This window comes from Aureobasidium namibiae (genome assembly GCF_000721765.1).
Source record: "Aureobasidium namibiae CBS 147.97 unplaced genomic scaffold scaffold_16, whole genome shotgun sequence".
NCBI lineage: Eukaryota > Fungi > Ascomycota > Dothideomycetes > Dothideales > Saccotheciaceae > Aureobasidium > Aureobasidium namibiae.
Genome location: NW_013581193.1, coordinates 84105 through 111896, shown reverse-complemented (window position 1 = coordinate 111896; position 27792 = coordinate 84105). Strand labels below are relative to the sequence as shown.

Genomic DNA, 27792 nt, shown 5'->3' with positions numbered 1-27792 from the left:
TGTGGCGATCGCCAGAGTATGAGTGTTTCTTGCAACAATCGTGAGATGCCAAAGTCCAAAGAGTAAGGATGCCTGTATCGTCATGATGGCTGAGTACATATCATGTATAAAGCAGTTCATCTGAAAACATCCACACATTGCCTTGAACTCGCTCCGTAAACCACCTACGGCTTAACAACGTACTCCCAGGACAAAGCATTATCCCTCAAGAACGTAGCAGTATTTGTCTTTCCAGCAGCAGTAGAGTTGGTAAGACCACAGGTTTGCACAAAAGTGCCCTGCGACTTTGCCTTTTGAGCATTGAGCGCAGCATAGCTGTCCACAGGGCAAGACTTTCCTGGACCATTTTGGCACGAAGGCACGGCTGGGTATCGTTAGTTGGAGGTAGCGTGATGAGATATGCTGGATTGACTTACGATATACGGCATCGTTGAGTGTGATGCGGACGTACTTCTTGCTGGAGCAAGTCAAGCGCTCGAAGCCGATGGTACCGCGCATGGTCACGTAATGGCTTGAGATGTAGAGCTAGAGGCTCTGGTATTAGCAATTGTTGAGATTGTATCGAGTATAAGGAAGGGGTATGGTACCTGATCACTAGGGATCTTGGTGCTGGGAAGAGGCTTCTGCTGATCAAAGACTCCAATTTCAGCAGCAAGCTGATTGATTTGACCATCGTTGGTGAACATGGGCATTAGTGGTCCCGGTGTCCATGACTGACCATTGCTGTTCACATATGTTTTGTTTGGACCATCGACAAGTCTTTGGACGATGGCATTGAGAACAGGTTGCATCAATGTATAGTTCTTGCCAGAACCAGGACCTATGAAACGTCAGCTATCGTAGGCCATCGCAGTGTGCAGTTGACTTTACTTACCAGAACCATAATAATAGCGCAAATCCTGTGCATACTCGTACTTGCGAAGCTCATCGTCTGTGAAGATGTTGCACCATGGGGATCTACGACCAGTGATCTGGGTCTCGAATCCGCATAGGTAGGGAAAGTTAGTCACGTCAGAACTTGTGAAGGAAAAGTTGCCCTTGATATGGCTGTTGATGCGTTTGGTGACAGCAGGTAGGTACAGATTATTCCAGGTTGTGAGGTTATCACCACCACCGTTGTCACTGTAGGTAGGGCAGGAGTCGGAAGGAGCAAGGGAGTTGGCGATGGACTCTGGGACATTGGACTTGAGCACATAAATGTCTCCGTAGGTGCTGTTTGGACCCAGATATCCTCTGGCAAATAGTCTGCAAGATCTGGTCAGACTTTGAACTAGGAGCAGTGTTGGGGTATATTACCTTGCGGAGTTGACAACCCTAGGAGCTGCAGGATACTGATTCGCAAACACTGAGAAAGGAGTGTTTTCAGTGTAGAAATCAGGGTATCTCCATCTATAGGAGACGCCCATGTCGTACAACTCCTTGTATCCTCCTATGGAGATGTCTGAAATCTCAACAGCCGGGTTGCGGAGTACAGGCTTCCACGTGGAGATGAAGCTGTAGTCACCTGTGGCGGTGAACTGAGCAGCTTGGATCTGGTTGGGTCAGTAAGAGTATGATATTCTCTGGAAGACGAGGACGTACCTTCTCAGAGAGTGCCACCCATCCATTGTAAGCTCCCGGGTCAGGATACCTTGAGCCGTGGCGAGACACAAAGGCCGCCATATCTACGGTGCAGCCATCAGGCACCTCATAGGGAATGTTGTTAACATCAGGGCCTTGGAACCAGGGGCTATTTCCACCGAGCCATTGCGTAGGGTCGAGATCAGCTGCGTGTACAACACTCGCGGTCAAGAGCAGGCAATTGGCCAGGGTAGCAGTAGTGGAGAAACCCATAACGATTAGCTTTGCAAGTTAGACTTGTTGGATATTGTGAAACATATGCGCTGCTGCATCTTTATAAGTGATCACAAGCACTAGGGATCATGGTTCCTGGCCTATCGAGGGGAAATGGAAAATCAAGCAAGCGAGATGATGCATCGGATGATGGCTGTCCGCAAGACTTACCTTCGAGGATAATTAAAACCGTGCCTGAAGCGCGTATTCCCTGGCGTTCAAGAGTTCATACGCGATCCCGCATCATTTCACCGGCCGTCCTGACTTGTATGTTGAAGTTGAAGCCTGACAGACCTGGTAACATGTGCTGTATCAAGCATTCTGGTTGGCTCGGACAGACGAAGCCTCAGGCGAACATGGAAGGTGCGATCGGCTCGAGAACAAACAAGCAACCTGAAGCGAGGCTCGGTTGCAAAACTCCTGGTATCAATCACCCGCCGCGCGAGTCTGCAGACTGCAGCTCTTCTTTGTCTAGTAATTCAGACGTGCAACACATCCACGTTCATCTCGCGTGGAAACCGAGTAAGAGACCACGAGCAATACACGTGTCGCGAGTCCGCATGCCATGTCGCTTGTGATGCTATATCATGTCGCGACCATCGCTTGCACACGCGAGACTATCGACTGGCGATCTACACAGGCATGATGGGTAGAGGAAGAGCTGTTCAAGGTACGGGATGGCTCGCAAGATAAATCGTAAGGTATAAGAAGTCGAGGTATGTACGAAGGGATAGAAGCTTATTCCAAGCAGTCCAGCGGGTACTAGGTACACGAGCATCATGAAGTTCCTTCCTCTTGTGTCCGCAGGCTTCTTGTTTGCACAGTCGATCTCTGCCAACTCCATCCAGAAGAGAGATACCGTCAGCGATATCTTGAACGATATCAAGACTGCCGCCACTTGCACGGCTTGCCAGGTCTGGTCAATATCCTGTGAGCAGCATACATAGCAACTGACGTGTCCAAGGGCTTGCTTGGTGTCCTTCAAGCTGTCGCTCATCTTGGTAACGATGCCTTTGTCGGAGTCATCACTGCAGTCTGCATCGCGCTCGGAGTAAGCTTCTCTCACGACTTGTGTGGTACTTTCTTCTCTGACACCACATAGACTGAGGATGCAGATGTCTGTACCGGTGCTATTGGACTCGAAGGACCTATCTTGGCTCACGACCTTCGCAATCTGAAGATTGGCTCACACACAGCACAACTTTTCTGCGGAACCATCTTCGGCTTGTGCGATTACCCGGCTGTCACTCCCTACACTGTTTCGTTCCCCTCAGCCAAGCCTGCTGGAGCCGCTCGTCCTCCACCCAGCGGCAAGACTCCCCTGAAGGTCGTCCACTATAGTGACATCCACGTCGACCTCTCTTACGAAGTCGGCGCCAACTATAACTGCACCAAGAACATCTGTTGTCGCCCTTACACCACTGCCGATGCCCCTGGAAACACGCAGTTCCCTGCCGGAGCTTATGGCAACGCCCAATGTGATAGTCCTCGCAGCCTTGAACAGAGCATGTACAATGCCATCAAAACTCTTGTACCTGATGCCGCCTTTTCTTTGTTTACTGGTGACGTCGTTGAGGGCGCAGTCTGGCTTGTCAACCAAACTGAGGTCACAGGTGATCTGAACAATGCATACTCGCTGATGTCCACCCTTGGAATGCCTGTGTATGGCGTCGTAGGCAACCACGATGTGGCACCCGTCAACAGTTTCCCTCCCGCTGCTGTTGATACGACCATCACAAGTCAATGGGTCTACGACACTTTGTCCACAGCCTGGACCAAGTGGATCGGCTCTGCAGGTGCCACCGAAGTCGACAAATTCGGTGCCTACTCGGTCAAGAACCCCAACACCAACCTTCGCATCATCTCTTTCAACAGTAACTTGTACTACAAACAGAACTTTTGGCTATACGAGGAGCCTATGGAGACTGACCCCAGTGGTCAGTTGGCTTGGCTTGTATCAGAGCTTGCCGCTGCTGAGAGAGCTGGTGAACGCGTATGGTTGACTGGGCATATGCCCATGGGATCTGGCGATGCTTTCCACGACGCCTCGAACTACTTCAACCAGATTGTGAAGAGATACAGTGCCACCATCGTTGCCCAATTCTACGGCCATACCCACAGAGACGAGTTTCAAATTACCTACTCGGATTACACAGCTCAGACAGCTGCCAACGCCATCGATGTGTCATACATCGCTCCCGCCCTGACTCCCACTTCTGGCAATCCTACATTCCGTGTTTATTCTGTCGACCCAGTCACCTTCGGTATCCTCGACTACACAGTCTACTTCGCTAACATGTCCAACCCTACCTACCAGAATGGTCCAACTTGGCAAAAGTACTACTCCGTCAAGGAACAATACGGTGCTCAGCTCAGTCCTCCCGTGATCGCAGCCTCCGCCGAACTTACCCCTGCCTTCTGGCACAATGTAACCACTCTCTTCCAAAACAACGATGCCGTATACCAACAGTTCAACACCCGCAAGTCGCGCGGTCATGATACCTCAACGTGTACTGGTGACTGCAAGACCGATAACATCTGTCAACTGCGCGCAGCTGAATCTCAGTACAACTGCGTCACCATTAAACCTGGAGTGAACTTCAAGAAGCGCGATTTGACTGCTGAGATTGCTCATGGGGATGAGTGTGATGGTTCTGCTGGAGCAAAGATATTGGGTGTCATCTCTGACAATATCCCGACTTTTGAGCAGATCTTGCAGAAGCAACTTGGTGCTGGCTTCATGGGTGAATCAGTCAATGGTACAACCTCTTGATCTGTGGAACTGAGATACATCGCCCTCGCTAGAGAGGCTGGCTATTGGATGCTTGGTCTGGATGTGAAGATACATTTGGGAAGTAGTTGGACATACATGCATTATCTAGAAAATTTGAAAATCGAAACATTGGTCAACTCGTGTTCATCACATCTCCTATATGCCAACAAGTCTTTCGCACTACACACATTCACGTAGCTCACCAGAGGGCAGGTTGCATACCCATCGTTCTAATCAAAATTATGTTTGGCAAGTAGACCAGGAGCGTTGTGCATGTATAGCCAACCAGGTCAGACAGCACGACCTCCCTTTGCCACCATTTCCGGGTACGGTATGGACACCAAGACTGCCGGAACTGGACTTGAGCTGTTCCGTAATGCATACTTCGACCCTATACAACGTTCTCGTGAAGACGATGCTCCGGTCAGTGCACGTGTTTTGACTTGCGAAATATTTTCATGTGAACTCGGTAGATGGCGGAGGAAGCCAAAGTGATGCATAACGACCTATCAGATGTGCATGTATGACGGAGAGGTAGGGAGTGGATATCGACTTAAGGGGTATTTCCAAGGTCCCTGAACGATGGTTCACTTCATATAGAAAGAAATCCAAGGTAGGTAGGTGCGTGCCGAGAAGAATTGAGCGAACCAACATCTAGATCAGGAGTCCACAAATAGTGGATGGCTTTGTGCTTCTCAGTGGATGCTATCAAGCTTCCGAGGACACTATACACGTTCACGGCTACGCGGGTGAGACGACTCCATACACGTGAAATTCGTCTGAGAACAGCTCTCACGACTACATATAGGCGAGGTCGAAGCTGTCGGAACGCACAGTGATCTTCAGCTAAGGGACGAGTCCACAAAGAGCTAATGGCAATTCAAATGTCAGTGGCCAGTCCTTACTTCCGGACAGGACTGTGTATCTCTATAGTGAACTGTGCGTTGGTGTTAGACTAGCAAGCAGACGGAAGCTCACAGGCATATACCAGCCCCATGTTGGACATTGGCAGCTCCTTCCGCTTGAACTATGTCTACGCTAGCGATATTGCTACTTTGTCTCCATGAGATTATTTCCATTCCATGTCTGATACGATGGACTTGTGAAGATTATGCTACAACTGGTAGTAGTCCATGCCCGAGTTAATCCTCTCGGGTGAGTTCAGTTCGGCTGGTGCACAGTGGAAGTAAAGTTGTAGGTCATAAGAATAGAATTCAAGATAACACTCTTTGCTTCCCAAGAAACAAAAGAGCAAAAGAAGTAGACTGCAACAAAACTCAAAAACAAAACCCCAAGCCACTCTCCTTCAACATCCACCAACTCCTCTCGTTGTCTTATACGAGCACTTATTTGCTGTTGAAAACACCAGCAATGCACTTGCTGACAATAGCCTGATCCTTGTAGGATCCAGCACTGCCGGTAGGGACTTCGGAAAGAACGTAGTCGGTAGCGAACATACCAGCCGACCAACCGGTCCAGCCAAGGTAAACGTCAGAGTTGGTCATCAGGTAGTTGAGGATGTCGCAGACGGCGGTCAAGCAAGACTGGTCGTTGGAGCCACCAGCCTCGGTGAGGATGGCTTGACGGCCGTTGGTGCGGAGCCAAGAAGCGAGCTTGGTGAAGCCGGCGATGTTGGAGGAGGAGGAGACGCAAGTCGACTGAGTGCCGCTGCCATCCGAGTCCGAGTATTGGTGGACGTCGAAAACGAGGTTGGACTTGCTACCGTCGAGGTTGGTGATCTTGTTGAGGGCAGCAGCAGAGCCGTTGTCAACAAAGTTAGCGGCGTGGGTCTAAGGAAGGTGTACTGTTAGCATGGGAGGTGATATTTCGAGATGGTATGTTCGTGTGCTGAAGCCTGGTAACTTGGACCACGTTTTTTTGGAGCAAACTTCAGTCATACGAATGACTTTACTTACCCAATCGTTACCAGGTAGCAGAATCAAGTTCGAGGTGGCACCGGCCTTGCGGATAGCAGTGACGGCAGCCTGGATGGTGGTGGCCCAGGCGTTGATGTCGGTAAGATCGTGGGGCTCGTTCATGAGGCCGAAAGCAACCTTAGGCTTGCCGGCGTACTTGGTGGCAAGCTGGCTCCAGACGGAAGCGAACTGGGCGTTGGTGGGACCACCGCTGCTGCCGACAATTTGGCCGTTCCAGCGAGCGTAGTTGTGGAGGTCAAGGATACAGAGAGCGGCTCCAGAGTTCAAGCAGTAGGTCATCTGCTGGTCGTACTTGGCGAAGAAGGTGGTGTCGAGGTTGCCACCAAGCTTGCTGTTGACAAGGTATTGCCAGCCGACGGGGAGACGGAAGGCGTTGAGCTTGTCGTCCTTGACGAAGTGGTTCATCTGGGCTTGGCCGGTGGTTCCAGGGTCGACGTAGCCGCCGGAGGAGGCACCGTTGGTGTCCATACCGAAATCGAAGCCTGCAATGTTGACACCGGCGTACTGATATCGTTGTCAGTTCTGATACTTTGTCATGGGTATGAAATGCTCTTACCTGGACCTTGCCCTTAGCAGAGGAAGCGGCCGAAGTGACAACAGCTTGGCTAGTAGTGACAGGAGCCTTGGAAGGAGCAGCCTGGGTGGTGGTGGCCTTGGCCGAGGTGACAACAGCCTTGGAAGTGGCAGGAGAGCTGGAACCAGCACCGGGAACGCACTGCGAGTACCAGTCGTTCTGAACAGCACAGTGGTAACCAGCAACACAGTCAGTGGCACCAGTGAATCCGTTACCACCACATTGAGCGTAGGCAGGAGCAGAAGCAGCTGCGGCAGAACCAGCTGCAGCAGCGACGACGAAAGCGGAGTACTTCATCTTGATGTAGAATGGAAATAGCGAGAAAAGAATGGCACGCTAGGGTAGTGGAAGAAGGGTGAGAAGAATGAACGAAAGACGAGATGTCAAGAGAGCTTGATAGGAAGAAGAGCAGGGCAAGACAGGCCCTAGACTTTATATAAAAATGCTCTCACCTACAAGAGTGGATGTCACGGCTGGACATTACAACTACCAAACTGATCAAGCATGGGACGAGTGTTTGGCATACATTAACCCAGCGCCGCTAAGATCTAGAGAGGGGTGATGGAAGGGTACTGTGCTGCACCACAGGCTAAAGCCCTAGAAGCCTAAATGGTCATGGAGACTAGACAAGCATTTTGACGTTAGCGTGAACCTGGTCGAGGATCTGGGCTGGCATAGCATCGCGTGGAAGAATTGAAACGCCTTAGATGGTGCAATATGTTTTAGATGGCCAACTCAAATATGAGTATGCCGTGCACTTGACGCAAGCCATGATTGCTTGAGTTGAGAAGGAGCGCATAGTGGTAGGTCGTCAATGCGGCTCAAATCACCAGCAGTGCAGAGCGCATGGTGGGCCATGGCGCAGGCGCAGGCGCAAATGTCCGAAATGACAGGAAGCAGGGATGAGGTTCGGTTCCACCGATGTCGATGATGGGTGCTTTGTTTCCGCAAGCGAGCAACGAGAGTGGCGCAACTTTTATATGGGGCTGAAACAGAAGCACAACAGTCCTTGGCCCTCTAGATTTTCTGGGGTTGCTGTTTCATATCGGACTCGCCCGGACTGATCCATCAAATACCGCCTCGGCGCTTCACCTCCTACGTGTTCGGTAATGGTATTCATCAACGATGCGGTCAACGTCAGGTGGTCAATCTCGCGTGCAAGTGGAATCTGGACGTGGCTCCTTGTTCGCCCCTCATCTGCAAGTCGTGCGAAAGGGCCAAGATCATAAGCAAGAAGCAGGAGAGATTTCAAACGTTCGACGGGCCGGCACGCCGCCAGGACCTAAACAATTTAGTAAAGTGTTCTCGCCTGGCGCCTTTCCTGATTACAGAAGTCGTCGAGATCGGACAAGACAGCCGTGTATGTCATCGACTGGTCGGCGTCTTTCTGTTCTGCACAGCCGAAGAGCGAGATGAGAGTTGCTCAGATCGATGCAGGGATCGTGAGAAGAAGAAATGGAAAGTGGTTCTTTTTACTTCGATGACACGTAAAAATACAGCTATGTACAGAAGATGATGTTTATACAATCTCGCCTTCGCCAATATCTCTACGAATCACGCATCTGAGTTTCGTATCTCTTGCCTCTGAAAGCCCAGACACCCCAGTTGCCAGCGCTGACGTCTTGAGGGTCGAGATCGTTGAGGTCCCAGCGAAGACTGCGGAAACGGTTCTCGCCTGGCTCAAGCAGGATATCCATCTCGTCGCCGACGGTGTTTCGTACCCACTCGATATCGCGCTTCATGTCATAATCAGTGTACCCGGTGGCAATAATGGGCACTTTGGTGTCCAATAGTGGGCGGATAGTGTCTTGCCATTCGTGAGAACTGGCAGGGTGGCCTAGACCGGGGTGGAAGAGAACAAAGGCGTCGAAGTAGGGATCATATGGATAAAAGGCCTGGGCGTTGTGCAAGGTGTGGAAGTACTCGACGTAGGTCGTGACCTTGAGTTGGGAGCTAATGCGATCCTCGACAATAGCGCCAAAGGGATTTTGAGGCGTGCGGGGAGGAAGAGGGTATTCATCGTCGCGATTAGCCATACTTTCGGGGCCGATGAAGATCAGGTGGAAGGTGGAGCGGGGGAAGAGCCAGGCTAGTTGCTGCCATACCTCACGCGGCAAGGATGATTCCGCGCGAGCACCGATGCAGAACAAGCGCACTGGGGGAGCGGAGGGACGCAGACCCTTGATACCATCACCAGCACCAGAACGAGGAGGGTGCAATGTGTATTGAAGAGCGGTCAAACTCTTGAGTCCCTCGGGAGTGAGACGGTTGCGCACATTGTAAGGACTCAGTTCGTGGAGGACACTAGCAACAGTGGCAGGATATGTAAGCAGGCGGGTAGCTTGACGGAGACTGCGCTCGTCGTTGATGGCGTTGAACTCGCGCGAGTAAAGCATGGTATCCCAATTGGTCAAGTTGACCTGGGCTTCATCGAGTTGCGGGCCAGGGTATTCGAACTCGGGGAAAAAACGGCCAGAGACGAGATCATGGTCATCCTCGTTGATCTCGCGAAGAGTGTCACAGATGGTCAAGTGAGCCTCGTAGTCGTCGACCAGGTGGTCTTCACAGCAGGCTACGGGAATACCACAGTCCGGGCATTCGTAACGGACATGTGCGGGAGGCATGGTGCCAGTCTTCCGCACCTCGATATCATCAGGACTGGAAGGTTGGCGAGTTGCCGAGTGATCGGGATGAGGGCAGTAAGCATTTTGTTTGATGAAGGCGGCGCGCTTGCGAATTTTGGGAGAGGGCGAGTCGCTGAAGGAATGGAACAGATTTCCAGGTAACAGAAGCTCACGGCTGCGGTCGTCGGCGGCAGATTCGGTGGAATGTTGGATGGCAGGCGACTCGCGGGTCAATTGGGCAAGCTGAGGTCTGGGAGCACTTGTCGATAGACGCCTTCTGCTTCTTGTGATTCTTTTGGACGACGACAGGGCCGGTTGTGCCGATGTGGATGCTGAGAAGAGGCGGGCGGAAGGCCTTGTGCGTGGAAGAGCGATACGCGCCAGGCTCAGGCATTGCCTGCACGCTGAAGAAGTCGACAAGGAAGCCATGGTTGTGTTCCTTCTTGTTTCGTCTGGCTCGCAACTTTCAGATGCACTCGACTGACTGCATCATTGACACGGCCCGAGCTCCGACTTTGAATGTCTTGGCGTCTCGCCGCAACTTGCCCATTGATTTTCTATACCAGAACAATGCACTTTTGTGCGGCCATACCACCCAAGAGCTCCTAGATATCTTCGAAAGGCGCGCGTTCTCTATCGTGAAATTGCCGCTTGCTATTTGGTCCTTTTTGCTGTGGCGACCGTACGCCCGTCCAGGCTTCGATCTCTAGCGCCATTCGCGAACAGCTCGCGCATCTTCACGACCTTGACGATCCGACCATTATATCCAGTGCCCTCTCTAGACTCTTCGAGCGCCCTCGAGGGTCGCTCACCACCCATCGCCCATCATGTCTATCACCTCCAATATGAGCATGTACTCGCTCACCCTGCAGCCTGCTGGAGTCATTACCCACGCCATCGTTGGCAACTTTGTCGCGAGCAGGCCGAAAGAGCAGCAAGTCGTTCTGGCTCAGGGTGAGAGACTGAGTCTGTTGACCATTGACAAGGACACGGATCAGGTTCGCACTATCCTCACACACAACGCCTTTGGCATCCTGCGCAACCTGTCGTCGTGTAGGGTTCCTGGTACTCCTCGCGACCTGATCATCGTCTCCTCGGATTCTGGCCGTGTCTCTCTCCTTCAGTACGACGATGAGAAGAACCGCTTCGAGCGCGTCCACCTCGAGACCTTTGGCAAGTCCGGCATCCGTCGAACCATCCCTGGTCAATATCTCGCCTCAGACCCACGTGGTCGATGCTGCATGTTTGCATCCGTCGAGAAGAACAAGGTCGTCTACATCCTCAACCGCAACTCGGAGCAGCAAGTCACCATCTCCTCGCCCCAAGAAGTCAACCGTCCACAGACATTGACCTTTGATATCTGCTCTGTCGATACAAACTTCCAGAATCCCGTCTTTGCAGCCCTCGAGGTCGATTACACAGACAGCGACCAGGACCCGACAAATGAATCTTATGACATCCGCGAGAAGCTTCTTGTCTACTACCGTGTTGATCTCGGCCTGAACCACGTGGTGCGCGAGTGGGCTGATGCTGTGGATTACTCGGCCAACAAACTATTCCCTGTTCCTGGTGGTGCTGACGGTCCCAGTGGTGTCGTGGTTTGTTCTCTGGGAAGTATCACATACAGACATCCCAACCAGGAGGCACACACTCTGGTCATTCCTCGTCGCAAGGGCGGTCTTGAAAACCCTGATCGCGAGAGGCGTATTGTTGCCGGTGTCGTACATCGCTTCAAGGCTGGCTTCTTCCATCTTTTGCAGACAGAGGACGGTGACTTGTTCAAGCTTACTATGGACCTGGTCGAGGACGATCAAGGGCGCAAAACTGGCGAGGTCTCAAGCATCGAGCTCCGCTACTTCGATACCTTCCCTGTCGCCTCGACCATGTGCATCTTGAAGTCTGGTTACCTCTTTGTCGCAGCTGAGAACAGTGACAGCCATTTTTACCGCTTCCTGAACCTCGGCATGAACATTGAGCCTCTCACAGACAGCACCGCGCAGGAGATCTCGTACTTCTTCCCTCATGATTACGACAATGTAGATCAATCGGCAACGGTCGCCAGTATGCATCCTCAGCGCAAGACTGTAGTACAAGACATTACAGGTGGAGATGATTGGAAGATTTACACCACAGCTGGAACCGGCACCCGAAGCTCTTTCAAGGTTGTCAGCCATGGTTTGAGTGTTAGCGAGCAAACGCGTGCTGAACTGCCTGATCAACCCAACAATCTTTGGGTGGTTTCAGACGATCGCTTCTCGGAGGCAGACAAATACATCGTTCTTGGCTTCCGAGATGCTACACTATTCCTGGAGGTCGGGGAGAACACTCATGAAGTTTCTGATCACGGTCTGCATAAGGAAGTCACTACAATCCACATGGGTCTCATGGGTGACACTGGTATTCTGCAAGTTTGGGACAGAGGCTTCCGCTTTTACACTGGTCCGGATAGCCCGCAAGAAGACTGGAAGTGCCCTGCACATCGCACCATCATCAAAGCCACAAACAACCATCAACAGCTGTGTCTGGCGCTAAGCTCTGGCGAAATTCTGTACTTCGAAGTCTCACAAGACGGCAGAAGGATCCAGGAGTACGAGCAGGGCGCCGATGTCTTGACTGTATCGGGTGTCGTCCAAGCCATGAGCATGGGTGATGTTCCCGAAGGTCGCGTAAGAGCGCCCTTCCTCGTTATCGGATGTGACGACTCCACCATCCGTGTCTACTCTCTCGATCCTGGTGGCGAGATGCTTAGGTCCCAGTCCATCCAATCCCTCACTTCGCCTCCTCGTTCTATTGAGATTCTCCCTATGGAAGACTCAACAGGCATGACGACATTCGTCCACGTTGGTCTGTTCTCGGGTCTCTACCTTCGTGCAGTCTTGGACGATGTCACTGGTGAACTCGGCGATGTCCGCTCACGTTTCCTTGGTGCTGATGAGGCCAAGCTATATCCAGTCGCTGTTAACGACAGTCCCGCGGTGCTTGCCTGCGGCGCCAAGACCTTCCTCTCATATCCTCATCCCGAAACCAAGGAGCTTCTGCTCACCCCTCTGGACTACCATTCGTTCAACTGCGCGAGTATGTTGAGATCTAAAGTTGCTGGCCGCAAGGGTCAAACCACTGTCAGACAATCAATCGTCGCACTACGTGGTGCTGAGATTTTCGTCTTCAGCATTGGAGACACATCTAACAACATCCTCACAAAATCTATTCCCCTCAAGCACACTCCCCGCGACTTCTGCAGACACCCAGAATACCGCTACTTCTCCGTTGTTCAATCAGATCAAAATGTCCTTAGTAAGCAGGCCAGGGATACACTTCTTGCTGATCCGACAAGATCAGAAGAAGACAAGAAACAGATGGGTCCTAGCGAGCAGTTCGGTTGGCCACGAGGCCCTGGATGGGCATCTTGTATTCAGGTCGTCGACCCGACGGCTGAAGATGAAAAGGATAGTGTTGCATACACAGTCGACCTCGACTCAAATGAGGCTGCTTTATGCTGTGACATGGTACCATTTGAGAACCAAGATGGCGAAACCTTCTTGCTCGTTGGCACCGGCAAGAACATCCCCTCTGGAGCACCGACACCAAGCTCTCCAAAGTCAACGGGCGCGGTACATGTGTACCGAGTATTAGACCCAGGCAACGAGCTTGAGCTAATCCACAAGACCGATTTCGAAAAACCTATTCGTGCTCTTATGCCCTTCCAGGGTCGCCTTGCGCTTGCCGTTGGCAACGAAGTCTTCCTCTACGATCTCGGTATGAAGGCTCTGTTGCGCAAGGCCCGCTGTCGTGTACCCGGTACTCAAATCATCGGCATGAAGACACAAGGTTCACGTATCGTTGTCGGCGACGTGCAAGAATCTGTCTGCTATGTCGTGTACAACCACAAGGACAATAAACTCACACCATTCGCTGACGATGTCATCGCTCGCTGGACCACCTGCTTCACCATGCTCGACTACGACACTGTGGCTGGAGGAGACAAATTCGGAAACGTATGGGCGGTGCGTTGCCCAAAATCGGCATCAGATGAGGCAGACGAACCTGGCGCTGCATCTTTCCTCGCCAACGAAAAGGCCTATCTTGGCGGCACTCCTCACCGTCTCGCACTTCAATTCCACGACTTCGTTCAAGATATTCCTATGTCGATGCAAAAGACGACGCTGGTGCCCGGTGGCCAGGAAGTCATCTTCTGGGCTGGTTTGCAGGGTACATTAGGTATATTTGTGCCATTCATGGATAGAGAAGACGTAGACTTCTTCGGCAGCTTGGAGCAACACATGCGCACCGAAGACCCACCGATCTGTGGACGTGATCATCTCATGTACAGAAGCTACTACATTCCCGTCAAGGGATGTATTGACGGCGATCTTTGCGAGAGATACTTCTTGCTCGGCAGAGACAAGAAGGAGAGGATCGCTGGTGATTTGGATCGTACAGTCAGAGAGGTTGAGAAGAAGATTGGTGAGATGAGGACGAGAGTCGCATTCTAGGAAATGCTTGATATGAAGAAAGCTATTTAGTGCACATGAAAAAAGCATTGTATAATTCGTACTTCTGACTTCACTAGGTATCAATGTGATTGCAAAGACGTTGGTGAAATCGAGTCGCTCATTACGTCATGGTATACAGACAGGGTTGTACTTGATACAAGGGCTCGAAACATAGACTTGTCTTTCTTGATACAATCACATTATGTTCCGACTATTCGAGCTCATTCAGGACACAGTGATAGCTGAAACACGCTGTGGCGGTCACCTCGTATTGATAGATACATTCTATGAGGTAAGGTATCGACTTTAAGGAAATACATATTCTTGACTGAATCTCCACACGCATGACCTTCAATTGTAGCAAACATTGTTGAGATTAGTCGGCACTTCTGTAAGAACACCCGGGATGCATCATGACTTATGTTGGCCTGTATAGATGTATCATATGTGTCTCTGGGCTCGTTTTCCTTCGACGAACCATGGTCTAGGTCCACTTAATTTCGAAAAAGAGGCATGGGTCGAAAATGTCAGGGTAGCTCCCATCGCGAGCAAGGCTTGGCAGCATGTTGTCACAGCAACGCCCTTCTCACTCAACAGGCTCTATCTTGAAGACCTCACTGACTGTTATCAGACCGTTGTATCGACATCTTGACACGATGCTTGTCACCCTTCCTAACGAGATCCTCCATACAATCTTCAATTCTTTTGCGACATCACCCAAACTAATCCACGCCGATGATGATGACAACAACTACTACTACCATCTCGACAACTGGACGACCCTCGCGCATCTATGCAGAGTCTCGCGACGGATAAGATATATCGCGGAACCTTTGCTCTACCGCAACTATTCGAAACGCAGTACCATATGGCATCCTCATGAGCACTCCCTCCGGATATTCCTCACCACACTATTCGAACGCCCGGAACTTCTGCAACATGTTCGCTCGTTATATATTGGCGCGTGGAGCCAGCAGTGTCTTACTTGTCTCACACTGAAAAAGAAAAAGAAGATGCCATGTTCGAGTGGACTGTACAGTATCTATAGTGAGCACGTAAGATCATCTGCACTTGATGACGGCTGGAGAGAGGCACTTAAAGCTGGTGAAGAAGCCGCAGAGATTGCACTACTGATGAGTCTGACCCCCAATCTAGAGCACATCGAGTTTCACATGTCCGATATGCGCTCTCCAGAGATTTATATTCCTCAATATTTCTGGCCCGGCCTGCTCGTTGCCTCAGCGGGATGGGATCCTGCTTGTCATTTCCGCCGACTCCGCTCTGTGATGGTACACAGAAGACACTTGGGGTTTGATTATCGAGAGAAAGAATGGTATGGTTACAATTACTCGGTCGGTTCATATTTCGTTTTCGAGATCGATCCGTTCTTGACATTTGTTGGATTGCCAAGTTTGAGAGTCCTTCAGATCGAGAACAAGAATTGGACCCCTTGGCGATCACGCCCAGAAGTTTACCCTCTCAATGACGAAGAGTCACACTTATCTGATCTGACACTCGACTTCTCTGTCGTCAATCCGATGAAGATAATACAAATTCTCGAGCGCTGTACCAAGCTAGAAGCACTTCATTTGGAGCAGCACAGTACAATTCTTGCTGGCTGTCCGGAATACACTTGGAAAACCATCAGAGAGGCTTTGAACAATAGTCGTGGTACTCTCCAGGAACTCACATTGGACGCTAAAGTGTTTTTCAGGAAGTCCGACTCGATCGGGTCACTTACAGGTTTCGCTTCACTTAGGAAGCTTGTTATCTCGCAGTCCGCCTTCCTGAAATTCAAGCCTTCGGAAGAATACACCACTCTGGGAGTTTCACCACCTTTGGAGGAGATTTTACCATGTAGCCTCGAGAGTCTCACCATCAAAGATTGTTTTGGAAACCTCGTTCCCTACTTGGAAGATTTGTCGATCAAGCTCGAAGACAAGTTTCCGCACCTCCGAGAGATAAGGCTGATTGATGCGACTGATGACCGATCGGAGGTGTCCGAGGATTCAGATGACGATTTGGAGATTTTAGCCAAGAGTCCGCACCGCATGGATTGTCTGAAGGAAGCATTTAGCACAGCAGGTGTAAGATATTTGCAAGCTTGACCTCGGACAATGATTGTTCCTGGCCAGAAGCTTACGCAGACTCAAGTGACCTTCGAGAAATGGGAATCGCAGAGGACAAACAGATGAAGCTCGAGATATAAAAGCAACATCAATTCAAGACCAGCAAACACTCTCGAGAGCCTATGATTGGCGGTAACGTCTTTCCCAGGCTGGATGGACTTTGACTAGTTCCTGTCGATTGGGCTACAAGAAGAAGCAACAGTCTGACTGTCAGTTACCTTTGAAACCGCTTATATCATGGTGCCAAGTCACATACTTCGGCGTCACGATCCTGAGGATTGCTTCTTGCGGTTCCCGACGAGCCTGACGAGCCTGTGGGTCGCTGCAGTCAGTAGTTATGACGATCAGGTGGGTCACCCTGCTTGATATAAACCTCGTCTTCCGCACTCTTCTGGAATTCTGCTAATCAGCCGCAGCAGTGCAGCTTTCCAACCAATGCAAAAGATGACGCAAAAGGTCTTGTTTGGTACAGTGTTACCGATACTCTTGAGAATAACAACATAGCCATCATCGGACTGGACATAGTGGGTAGTCGGTCAAAGGGCCACTGACCAATATCGGGATTTCGTTGAGTGCCCACTCGGCAAGCTTCGCTATGTGTCTTGGAATATCACAACCAATGTTCACCATACCGCATCACATGACCCGGATACGAGGTTGCAACTAGTCATGATCAAACATCTTTCGTACGGACGTCTTGCAAACAGCGATCTCGATCACACACATCACATAGGACTCGAACACAGATAGCTCTGGAGTGGCAAGCTTTTCAACAAATACGATTTGTTTTGGGTTGCGCAGATCCGCACAGAAAGTGCAAGAAAGATTGAAGATAGATGTACCTGGTCGATCGTACGCATCGAGAAAGTCGCTTAGGTCCGGTATACGCAGCCGACGAGAATTCGACAGCAGGATCATCATTACTGCAATGAAGCACACGATGCGACGGATGGAAAATGCCTCAACCGTATCGGCAGTCTCGCAACCAGAGTGGCAGACTCAACAACCTATACACCAACGGCGGGAATCTGAGATCGCACTCATTATGCCCGGAAGCTTTTTAAAATGCCGGGGTGGAGCCTCATCGGTGTGGGTTACCATTATATGTGGCTCAATGGTAAAGCTACACCACCGCAGAGCTAAGAGCGGATTAGCATACTCGAGCACGCAAGCTATATCTGGTGCCACTATCGGTTGATGGGTAGGTATATCCTAAGCGATGGCAAAATCCACGACTCAGTTTGCAACCAGGAACAAGTTTTCGTACCTTACATACAATACTTAGACCTCCATGTGAAGGATGAGCACACTCACGAGGGCGAGGGACACAGGAATAGATCCAATACAAACAGGAATAGTGTATCAAGATGGCCCAACAAGATGATCCTGCTCGATCATTAACTCGACACGGCAAGATGTGTGTGGTGAACAGCGTCACTGTCTTACTCAACTGCTTGCGATAGGACGAGCAAGTCCGTCGTGAGCAACGGGAAAAGCGGAGCAGAATCCTCCGCCCGTAAGATAGTGTCTTGTGTTCCTTGCAGTGGGAAGAGCGGCGAAGGGTTTGGACGATAGGGCATGAACCAATAGTTAAAGGATCTGCAGGTTCGTTCCTGTTGTAATGACGCACATGCATACCGATCGACACGCAATCATACTCGTTCCTTGTCGGAGTACGAGCGATCAGAGGATGGAGAAACAATATAATAACGTTGTTTGCCAAGCTTTCCTGCATGGCTGGGTTGACAGGCGCGGGATTCGGGAGATCTGCCACACGTCGCTGCAGGGCCTGCGTGACTGTGTCTCTCTCTCGACTTCACCTCGTGCTGCGCTTCTATAATTCTAACCATATACTTTCTGAGCTACACAGAATGGACGCCTCCTGCGCCTTGCGTTTTCAGGTCCGTTGCGCCTTCCCAACCGCTGGTATCTTACGGCGCATCAAAGTTATGTGATGGCTGTTGCAGGGTTGCGTATGTTTTGCTCGTCTCAATCTGAAAGTCGCAACGTCTTCGTAGAAATTTATCGATTTGGCAACGGTCTCCATCTTTAGCAACCACAGTGACAACGGTAAATCAACCGTCTCCAAGGCAAACAACTCATTTCTTCGGGAGGTTGGTGAAGACAGCGAACCTTCTTTTCACGGTGCAACTGTCGACCAGCGACTTCTATATAACCAGGCAGCAGCAGCCACCGAGAACATCTCTCTCTCTCATCCACGATCACTTTCGCTCATCGACCACCACCCACTTTCGTTCAGGGGGACTCTTGTGTTTGTATACTTAATATCCGACTAACAACAATACTGGGCAACAACAACAATGCCTTCCTTCATCTCCGCAGCCATCGCTGCACTGTCGCTCTCGAGTCTCGTCTCCGCCAATGTGGCATACCGCCGCCAGGAGGCTTCCCTCGCTCCCTTCCCTTCGGCCAACAGCTCTTCTAGCTCCACTAAGCTGAGCCAGTCTTCTACTCGCTCCGTGCCTATTGGTACCGGAAGCTCCAGCATCATTAGCTCTTCTGCTGCTGCCTCGGGCCCTGGCTCAAACACCACCGCCACTGCCACTGGAACTAGCCCTTCTACCACCGCTAGCCCCACCAGCTACCCCTTCACCTTCGGCGGTGTCAGCTTCTTCATTGAGGTTGATATCACCTACTCTGGTGTTGATATTGATTTGGCCATCGTCTTCGCCAAGAGAGCTGGCGAGTCCCTCAACGACTGCCTTAACACTTGCGCCAGCAACACTCAGTGTGTTGGTACTGCCTTCAACCGCAACACTGATACTTGCTCCTTCTTCAGCGAGATCACCGATGGTTCGAGAACTGAGGCTCCTGGCATCACTTTCGCTACCGTCACCGGCCGTAACAACAGCGGTAACAACAACTCTACCTCGTCGTCTGTCCCTTACAACAACGGCACTTCTTCTACCAGAATCCCTACCAGCACTGCCACCAACAACGGCACTTCGGTGACCGCTGTCCCTAACCCTGGCAACAACGGCACCTCTCCTTTCCCCAACGCTGAGACCATCATCTGCCCTGAGTACAACGACCAGGTCCTCCAGAACAACGATGGCTCCCAGTACCTCATCCGCTGCGGCCTCCTCATCGAGGGTACCATCCTCTCTACCCGCAAGGCCCGCATGATCAGACGCCAAGCCACATTCGGCAACGACTGGATTGTTGACTGCATTGAGACTTGCGGTGCTACTGACACTTGCGTCGGCACTTCGTACAACTCCGTCGCTGGAACCTGCACTTTCTTCAGCACTGTCGATGCCCTCACTGCTGATGCCAACACCGACTCTGCCATCCTCGTCAACGAGGCTCCCGTTCCCGGCACCAGCTCCTCTCTCGTCCCTGTCGTTTCTACTCAGACCGTCACCGAGGGCGATGTCACCCGCACTATCACCACCACTCCTCTGACCACCTCCACCGTCTACAGCACCACCACTCGCACTATCCAGTCTTGCGCTCCCGGTGTTCCTTGCGCTGCTGCCACCGTCACTGAGGTCGTCGTTGCCTACACCACCGTCTGCCCCGTCTCTGCCGTTCCTACTGGAGGCAACAACGGTGGTGCTGTTGGAGGTGCCGCTACACAGACTTTGACCGTCTGCACTGCTTGCCAGTACAAGCCCACCACTGTCACCGTCTACCAGTGCCCCACTGGTGTCAACGGAGCTCCCGGCAAGCCCGTTCCTGTCACTACTACCGTCATCTCTGTCCCCGTTCTCGCCGGACCTACCGGTGCTTTGACCACCTCCACTGTCTACCAGACCCAGGAGCACGTCACCACTACTTGCGGTGCTAACGGATGCGGCAAGGCCACCGTCACTGCCGTTGTCTCTCTCTACACCACTGTCTGCCCTGTCAGCTCTGGTACTCCCGGTGCTTCCGCTCCCGGGTCATCGGCCCCTGCCTCTGAGACTGTTGTCGTCCCCGGAACCACCGTCCCCGCTTCCACCAAGCCTGCCGAGACCGTTCCTGCCACCGTCGAGAACGGCTCGACCAAGCCCGCTGAGACTGTTCCTGCCACTGTTGTCCCCGGCTCCACCAAGAAGCCCTCGACCACCATTGTGCAGTACAGCCCCACCTCCTCCGGCATTGTCGCCTACACTGGCGCTGCCGTCAAGAACGGTATGGGCTTCGCCGCCATGGCTGCCGGTGTTGCTGCCCTTGTCCTCTAAATGGACTCCTCTTCTTCATGATGCCTATTGATGCGTCTGGCACACATCACTCTCCTTAACGCCAACCCTTTGAAGAAACCCTTTTGACCTCTTTCTCTCCAGCACTCATCTGAAAAATGGATGGGCGGCTGCTTACGTGGGCTTACGAGTCTACTGCTTATAATTAACCTTACCTTTTTTTCCTTTTGTTACAGATGTAAAACTATACTGTGGAGGAGGATCTGGTTTTTCGGATAGGAAAATACCCTGGATGTTGTAATTCCCTCTTAGCTTTTAGAAACATAGTGTACACATGAGATCTGCAGTATCTCTAGTATCTACAAAGAAAGTTTTTCGAACAAACAGTTTCCATCAGTACTCCTTTGACTCTTGCACTGTGAATTACAAGTGAATATTCATTACCATTGTCTGACCACAGTCAGTGGTTGTTGTTTGTAGCTTACGAACAAAACAAAGACCATTCCCCTTCAAAAGGTGGTCTTACGACGACAGAGTTCATTTCACGAACAAACATACCCCCACAAAGTTCTTTTTGACTTAACTCACCTTTTTTCCACTGAGGGTGAGCGGAACTGCTCCACTGTCAATCGTTAATTCTGAATAGCTCGAGTATATATACCAAGGAACATGGCCATCTGAACTACTCACACGGCCACCGCGTACGCCTTTACCAAGGGCAGGAATTCCAGAGACGGTGATGTTGTCTCTGACAAGGTCACCTCTTCATGTGCGCCTCCGCATGTTCCCTTTTGTCGTTTGAGGGTCAATGTACTGAACGACGTAGATCCAGTCGACGTAGGCTCATGTCCAGGCCAAACCCCCGGGAGACGACATCGAGGTTGAACGGCGGACGTAACGCATGAAGCTTTAGGCTATGGTTCCGGAAGCCACTCAGGGCAACCCCGTTCACAGGATTATTCCAAAGAAGATACCAAACGACATCGTTCCGGTCGATCTAGGTTCAAATTTTGTGAGAAAACTCTCCCGAGACGGTATCGAAGACAAACCTGCGGACGTATAGCAGCAGATCTTGCAGTAGTGTCTGTGGTAAAGGAAGCAGGGGACAATCAGACGCTACGGAAAATGTATCGGACGATGTCGTTCCGGTTGACGTATGTCAGATTGCTTAGTTGGAGTCTCTAGAAGACGAGATCTAGGATGAACGAGCCGATGAGACGCAGCAAACTTTAGGTTGTTGGCAGTAGTAGACGGAGCATTAGATTAGCAAATGCCACGGAGCCCGAATCAAAGTCCCGGTGGATAGATATTCTTTTGATCTCCAGACGACTCCCAGTCACCTGAACGGCAACAAATGATGGCTTTATGTAAGATGACAAGGCAAGAGGATAGAATCAGGGGCAGGAGGAGACACCTCTTGGAAGTGAAGTGCGATGAGCTATGTAAACAACTTGCCGACGTCTCTTTCACCTGTACCATCCTCCATCACTGTAATTGGCTGGGTGGTGTAACGGCTTACACTCACGCTTATATTATAAAAGTGGCAATAAAACCACCGTCCAAATCCCGCCATGTGCAGTCCTGAATTTGCCGTATGGCAGCCTAACGTCCGTCATTGAGTGGCTTTGATCAAGGGATTGAACGGAAGTTTTCCCATAGAGCTGCGGTTCTGGTTTTTTGCTAATGGTGTCATGTTTCTTTGTGTTGGTGGTGTATACGAGGTCTGCTCCCAGCCTACCTACTTAGCTTTCAACTCCGCAGTGGCCTCACGCTCTGCTACCATTTTCGCCATACGTTCCGCTTCAAGTTTGAATCGGAGTTGACACCACTGTGAGAAGTCAGTTCATGGAAAGGAGGAAAGGAGTTTGATGCTCACATCGCCACAGCTGATCGGTTCGTACTTCGCGGGATTTTCGGGACTCGTGCAAGTCGGAATGACGCCCTCGACGCAGTTGAAGTTCAAACCTGCTCATATCAGTCTCGGACCGATATCCCATACACGAACGAGCTTACCAAAGAAGAAAGGCATCGAGACTCTCTCGACAGGCGCACGGTTGTACACTCTATGCACCGTGCTCTTGAAGAAGTCGTTTGACAATCTCATCATAAAGTCTCCGATATTGACGACGAACGTCCCAGGTCTGGGCTTCGCTTTGATCCATTGTCCGTCTTTTGTCAACACCTGCAGACCACCAACTTCATCTTGCCAAAGCAAAGTGAACAGCTGCAAGTCGGTATGCGAACCCAGTCCCACCGAGTTAGCTGCCGTTTCCTCTGCAGTGGTGACAGGATAGTAATTCAACACTCCATCAGCACCGGGGAATGTAGTTCTCGAGTCGAAATAGTCTTCTGGTAGATCCAGGCTCAGAGCGAACACCTTGACGAGTTGTCTTGCTAGTTTCAAACAAGATTGCCAATATGTCAAGATATCGGTCTTGAAATCTGAAAGATGCGAAGTCCCTTGCCAGACAAAGTCTTCGCCGCGAATCCATGGCTGAACTTCAGAGGGCAGAGATGACAGGGGCTGAGGATGATCAGGATCGTTCTCGGGATGGTAGCGCCAGCTGAAACTCTCCTTCACGTCGACGGACTCGGTGCGACTGATGTTTGTACTGCGAGGAGCTTTCCATCCGTTGTAGTATTTGGATTTGTCTTGTGAGACCTTCTCCTTTTCTTCAGTGTCTTGCTCGATGAAGCTGGTGGTTCAGAGTCAGCCAGTGTGGAGACACATAAAGTTGTGCAGTGAATACCTAAGGAATTGAGATTTGGCTTTTCCAATCACTTGTTCGTCGATGCCATGGTTCTTGATGTAGAAGAAGCCCATGTTGGTACCCGCGCTACGTACAGCTTGAGCGATCTCCTTTCGCTTTTCGGCACTGTTGAACAGACCGGCGAGGTCGACAATCGGAACCTCTGCTTCGGTAGCATCGCGTGGTGCGGTATTCAGGACATCACGGAACGCTGGACCGTAAGCCGTATGGAGCTCAAGTTTGTAGCTTGCAGATACCTCAGTCACGGTTGTCGACGACATATTTAGGTGTATTCAGAGGACTGGAGGTCTGTACGCGTCGAAAAGTGTACTTATGAGCTACCTATTCTCTGTGTGCGTCGAGCGATCTCGAGACTCATCGGAGATCGGCGTCTCGCCATCGATATCGCCCTATCAGCAAGACAGGCGTGCCCATTAGAGGAGGCCAATAATCTCTTATCATGCCAAGTCAACTTGTGACAGAGGTAAGAGGATATGCGGAGGTGTGTGGAGGGTGGAGAGCGAGGAGATTCGTTCAGAGCGGCCACAAGTCATGGCCAAGGCAGAACAGCTTGATCACCAGCCACTCTTTCCTTCTTCTTACACCTCATAATTCCAACCCATGACATTTGGCATCATTTCACAGACAATCTCATCTGGATTCGCCGTGCCTGACTCGACTTCGCGACGACGAAACAATAGATAAGCACTGCCCGTCCTTGGCCGTGAGTGTTATCTCGACAAGGGTCAGGCGGTTGTCAAGTCGCTTCAGGTGCTTGGCTACCTTGGAACTTTGATTGGGAGACATGATCCCTCAAATGTCTGCTCAAAACGAGTCTCACGTGTATAGTGCACAACTCGAATAGTACATGGTGCGCGACCAAAAGGTAAGCCAGAGAGATATGGAACTAGTTGAGTTTATTCTATACTGTTACTGTTATTTCATATTATCTTCTTCCCAAAACATAAATTGGCACCATGCAAGTTCGCGAATAGCCTAGGCGGAACTACCGATCAGCATTACCTATCTGCGACTACGATATGCCAAACTCTCGGCGCTCACGACCTCGACCGGTTTGAGCGATAGGCGTTTGTCTTGAATGTTCCTTCACACGGCTCAGAGATAATGAATGCAGGACTGATTACCGACATGGCACACTCATACATCTATTAATTAGTTCGAGTGCCCCTGTGCGGATATCTCTTATTCCCAGCATCTGTTTCTGTTTGTCATCATCCGTCTCGAAATGTCGGGCCTCGTGAACAGAATCAGCAATGGCATACCCAGACCTCATCTGCATGCAGCTGGCACGGAGGAGGTCAAGGGCAAAGACATGTGGCTTGACAATGATGATATCAGGTACGTGATTCGATGCGAATATTGAGCTTCCACTGAACAATCTATAGGCCACTCAAACTCGCCGACCGAACATGGGACATGAAGGCATACCTGACCTTTTAGTTCAGCGCAGTAGCCACTGTTTCGAACTGGTACGCAGCATCCTCAGCCCAAGCTCTGGGATTAAGCATGTGGGAGTCCATCGCCACTGCTCTCGGAGGACAAATACTCATCGCGATTGTTATCGTGTTCAATGGTCGTGCTGGAGCAAAATATCACATCGGTTTTCCAGTGCTGAACAGAGCTGCTTTTGGAGTGTTCGGAGCATGGTGGCCGACGTTCAATCGTGCCGTGATGGCCATTGTGTGGAACGGAGTCAACGGAGTACGTTGTATATTGGTTATATCACACCCAACCTTTTACTGACGTTTTACAGGTTCAAGGAGGCCAGTGCATCTACGTGATGATTCACGCCCTGACACCCAGAATTACTAAGCTCAGAAACATCATGGGCGAAGGCTCCGCTATTAACTCTGGGGAGTTCATCGGCTGTGTCATCTTCTGGCTGGTCACTTGCGCCTTCCTGGTCATTTCAGTGCCTAAGATGAAGTCGCTCATCTACGCCAAGCTCTTTGTCTTTGTCGTGTCAGCCGTCGCTATGTGTGCATGGACTTTGACCAAGGCTGGCGGTGTTGGAGCTATCGCACACCAGAAGGGCACAGCCACAGGGTCGGAAAGAACATGGCTCCTTGTTCGCTTCTTCTTCCTCGGTGCCGCAAATTGTGCGACCTTCGCCAGTAATGCTGCGGATTTCCAGCGCTATTCACGTCGACCCAACGATGTTATCTTGGGTAATCTTGCTGGCTTCCCTCTTAGCAACTTTATTGTCTGTATCATTGGCAATTTGGTTGCATCAGCATCACAAGCGATCTATGGCGAAGTCATCTGGAACCCTCTTACTTTCCTCGACATGCTACAGACGGCTGAGTACAGCTCTGCAAACCGAGCCGGATGCTTCTTCATCGCCACTTGCTTCGGCTACTCGGCCATTTTTTCATCAATCTTTGAGAATTCTCTACCCGCTGGCAACGATATTGCGGCACTGTTCCCGAAATACCTTACTGTTCGCAAAGGCTTCTTTATCTGCGCTGCTGTATCGTTTATCATCAACCCTTGGTATCTTCTCGGCAGCGCCGGCATCTTCATCTCCTTCTTAGCTTCATACCAGATCTTCCTTTCCGCGATCACTGGCGTGCTGCTATGTCATTACTACATCATTTCCCGCGGCTACCTCAAAATAGATGACCTTTACACCAGCGACAAAGAAGGCGTATACCACTACTTCCACGGTTGGAACTGGCGTGCGTATGCTGCCTACATCATTGGTATAGTTCCCAATTTCTACGGCTTTCTCAACAATATGGGCGTGGGAGCGCCGATGGGTGTTACTAAGGCCTATTATTTTGCCTATGAGATTGGGCTGATATTGAGTTTTGGAGTTTATTGGGCTTGTTGCTATTTCTCGCCTCCTGCGCTGATTATGCCGTTGGGAGAGTGGCATGAGCCCAAGGACTATGTGAGGCCTGAAGAGAGGGCGAAGGTTATCGATGGTATGCTGGTAGAGACTTGGGGCGATGAAATCGTTGATGTCTCCAAAGTTGCTCGAGAGAACGTCAAGGAGCTAAAGTAGCCAGAACAGATTCAATTTACTATAGCTTTCCCAAAACTAAAATACATCTCGAGGATCTTTACTGCCATAGCTCCACCTCGCTCACGCAAAGAATGCATGTATCATCCAAGCCAGAGATTTTCTTCTCATTCATAGGCGCATACAAATCAGTCGATAACATGTATGCGTAATGCCAGATAGTATCATACTGAACGAGATTTGCATCATCCCAGCTTTGTTCGGCTTTGCCATCATCTCCATATCTTGAAGGTCCAGTCACAGGACCCATGAACCGCACTGTTGCTCCTGCCGAGCTGCCAAAGCCTTTCTTGAAGTCTTCCATGTAGTCATCGTGGATGGCACTACTGCCTTTGTATTTGAACAGGTTGAATAGACTCACAGGCTCGTTGGCGAGTTTGGCACGCAGAGCATCAGACAGGAATTCGGCCATGGATGGATCGAGGTGGAGCTCGCCTGGTTCAAGAGGACCGTCTTTCGCGGCGGTGATGGCTGACTTTGGTATACCTTCTTTTTGCCATTCTTCCGGCAACGGAGGTGTTCTGTCCGAAGCCTTGGGCCGAGATTCAAAGGTCGATAAGAGCTGCTCGAATTGATCTTTCGGCAGCGCGAAGGGGATGGTCAGATGATGTTTGATGCGTTTGAGAGCCTCGTTTGGCAATTTTGACTTTTTCGTGACGAGAAACAGATCCCAGACATGAGCAAGAAGTTCATTCTTATCGAGCAAGTGAGGCCGATGCACCCAGCCGTGAGGCCTGCCCTTGATTATGGGATGCTCCGGTAGCGATTTTAGTACATCTCTGGCATTGCTGCTTGAGTTGAGAGCGATGAGATAGATGTAAAGTCGCTGGGTTACCATTCTTGTCAGGTCGTTCACATGCGAGAATGAAGGTTGCTTCAGCAGGTCAAGAGAACGGGATGTTCAATGCAAACGAGGAAGACAAGATATTACTCTAACATGCAATACTGGTTTTGAGTTGACTTGCAAATTTATCTACCCCTCAATTTATAGCCGATGCTGGTAAAGCAGATGATGAAGTCTGGCATCCGCATCGAACCAATCCTGCTTCTGGGTTGGCGGTTTGCTTACCTTCAAAGAAAGTCGACCAGAAGGACGGCCGTGGAAGTGTGCATTGACGTTTTGGAAGCTAGGTCCAGAGCTTTGTGTATTTGATATGAAGCGTCTAATATTACTTGTCTGGGACGATATACAGGAAGGAGCGATGTCGGGACAGCAAATCAGAAAGGGTCTTTGGTCATGCTAAAATTTTGGCCAATCATGGCAAAGGCGATTTGCCGTGTAAAGTGTGGGGTAAAACATCTTACAGAGCCTCAGCTGGATATCGATCCGCGTCCTCCTCCATCAAGACTGACGGGACGAAGAACTGATATGGATATGGAGATGATGACTGGTAGCACGCCAGAGGTCGATACCCATGCAGGCGCTCTTTCATGTATCTGTTGCAAACTGAGTACTGCACGAAGAAAGGCTTCGGACGGAGCTGAGCC

General features: G+C 50.7%; 9 protein-coding genes across 9 annotated transcripts; 4 read left to right on the top strand and 5 right to left on the bottom strand.

Moving 5' to 3' along the window:
* Window positions 1-164: 164 nt before the first annotated feature.
* Window positions 165-1833, bottom strand: M436DRAFT_53532 (multiple inositol polyphosphate phosphatase; the record flags this gene model as incomplete). Its single annotated transcript, XM_013569091.1, has 6 exons — window positions 165-364; window positions 417-525; window positions 588-820; window positions 875-1245; window positions 1297-1532; window positions 1582-1833. 6 exons carry the CDS (start codon window positions 1831-1833, stop codon window positions 165-167), a joined length of 1401 nt encoding a protein of 466 aa, XP_013424545.1.
* Window positions 1834-2612: 779 nt separating this feature from the next.
* M436DRAFT_66269 (acid sphingomyelinase) lies at window positions 2613-4606 on the top strand (the record flags this gene model as incomplete). Its single annotated transcript, XM_013569174.1, has 3 exons — window positions 2613-2747; window positions 2798-2884; window positions 2936-4606. 3 exons carry the CDS (start codon window positions 2613-2615, stop codon window positions 4604-4606), a joined length of 1893 nt encoding a protein of 630 aa, XP_013424628.1.
* Window positions 4607-5952: 1346 nt separating this feature from the next.
* Window positions 5953-7414, bottom strand: M436DRAFT_53433 (endo-1,4-beta-glucanase precursor; the record flags this gene model as incomplete). The annotated part of the gene is made up of 3 exons (XM_013569076.1): window positions 5953-6396; window positions 6523-7047; window positions 7100-7414. 3 exons carry the CDS (start codon window positions 7412-7414, stop codon window positions 5953-5955), a joined length of 1284 nt encoding a protein of 427 aa, XP_013424530.1.
* Window positions 7415-8664: 1250 nt separating this feature from the next.
* M436DRAFT_84447 (uncharacterized protein) lies at window positions 8665-10170 on the bottom strand (the record flags this gene model as incomplete). Its single annotated transcript, XM_013569222.1, has 1 exon — window positions 8665-10170. One exon carries the CDS (start codon window positions 10168-10170, stop codon window positions 8665-8667), a length of 1506 nt encoding a protein of 501 aa, XP_013424676.1.
* A 398-nt stretch (window positions 10171-10568) lies between these two features.
* On the top strand, window positions 10569-14234 carry M436DRAFT_66266 (putative splicing factor 3B subunit 3; the record flags this gene model as incomplete). Its single annotated transcript, XM_013569173.1, has 1 exon — window positions 10569-14234. One exon carries the CDS (start codon window positions 10569-10571, stop codon window positions 14232-14234), a length of 3666 nt encoding a protein of 1221 aa, XP_013424627.1.
* Window positions 14235-14797: 563 nt separating this feature from the next.
* Window positions 14798-16342, top strand: M436DRAFT_66265 (uncharacterized protein; the record flags this gene model as incomplete). Its single annotated transcript, XM_013569172.1, has 1 exon — window positions 14798-16342. The coding sequence occupies one exon, from the start codon at window positions 14798-14800 to the stop codon at window positions 16340-16342; it is 1545 nt and encodes a 514-aa protein (XP_013424626.1).
* Window positions 16343-22246: 5904 nt separating this feature from the next.
* On the bottom strand, window positions 22247-23539 carry M436DRAFT_53632 (Clavaminate synthase-like protein; the record flags this gene model as incomplete). Its single annotated transcript, XM_013569112.1, has 4 exons — window positions 22247-22336; window positions 22385-22476; window positions 22522-23204; window positions 23259-23539. The coding sequence occupies 4 exons, from the start codon at window positions 23537-23539 to the stop codon at window positions 22247-22249; spliced, it is 1146 nt and encodes a 381-aa protein (XP_013424566.1).
* Window positions 23540-24504: 965 nt separating this feature from the next.
* Window positions 24505-26286, top strand: M436DRAFT_66262 (putative uridine permease; the record flags this gene model as incomplete). Its single annotated transcript, XM_013569171.1, has 3 exons — window positions 24505-24617; window positions 24725-24980; window positions 25033-26286. 3 exons carry the CDS (start codon window positions 24505-24507, stop codon window positions 26284-26286), a joined length of 1623 nt encoding a protein of 540 aa, XP_013424625.1.
* A 58-nt stretch (window positions 26287-26344) lies between these two features.
* M436DRAFT_84442 (uncharacterized protein) lies at window positions 26345-27142 on the bottom strand (the record flags this gene model as incomplete). Its single annotated transcript, XM_013569221.1, has 1 exon — window positions 26345-27142. One exon carries the CDS (start codon window positions 27140-27142, stop codon window positions 26345-26347), a length of 798 nt encoding a protein of 265 aa, XP_013424675.1.
* Between the last annotated feature and the right edge of the window lie 650 nt (window positions 27143-27792).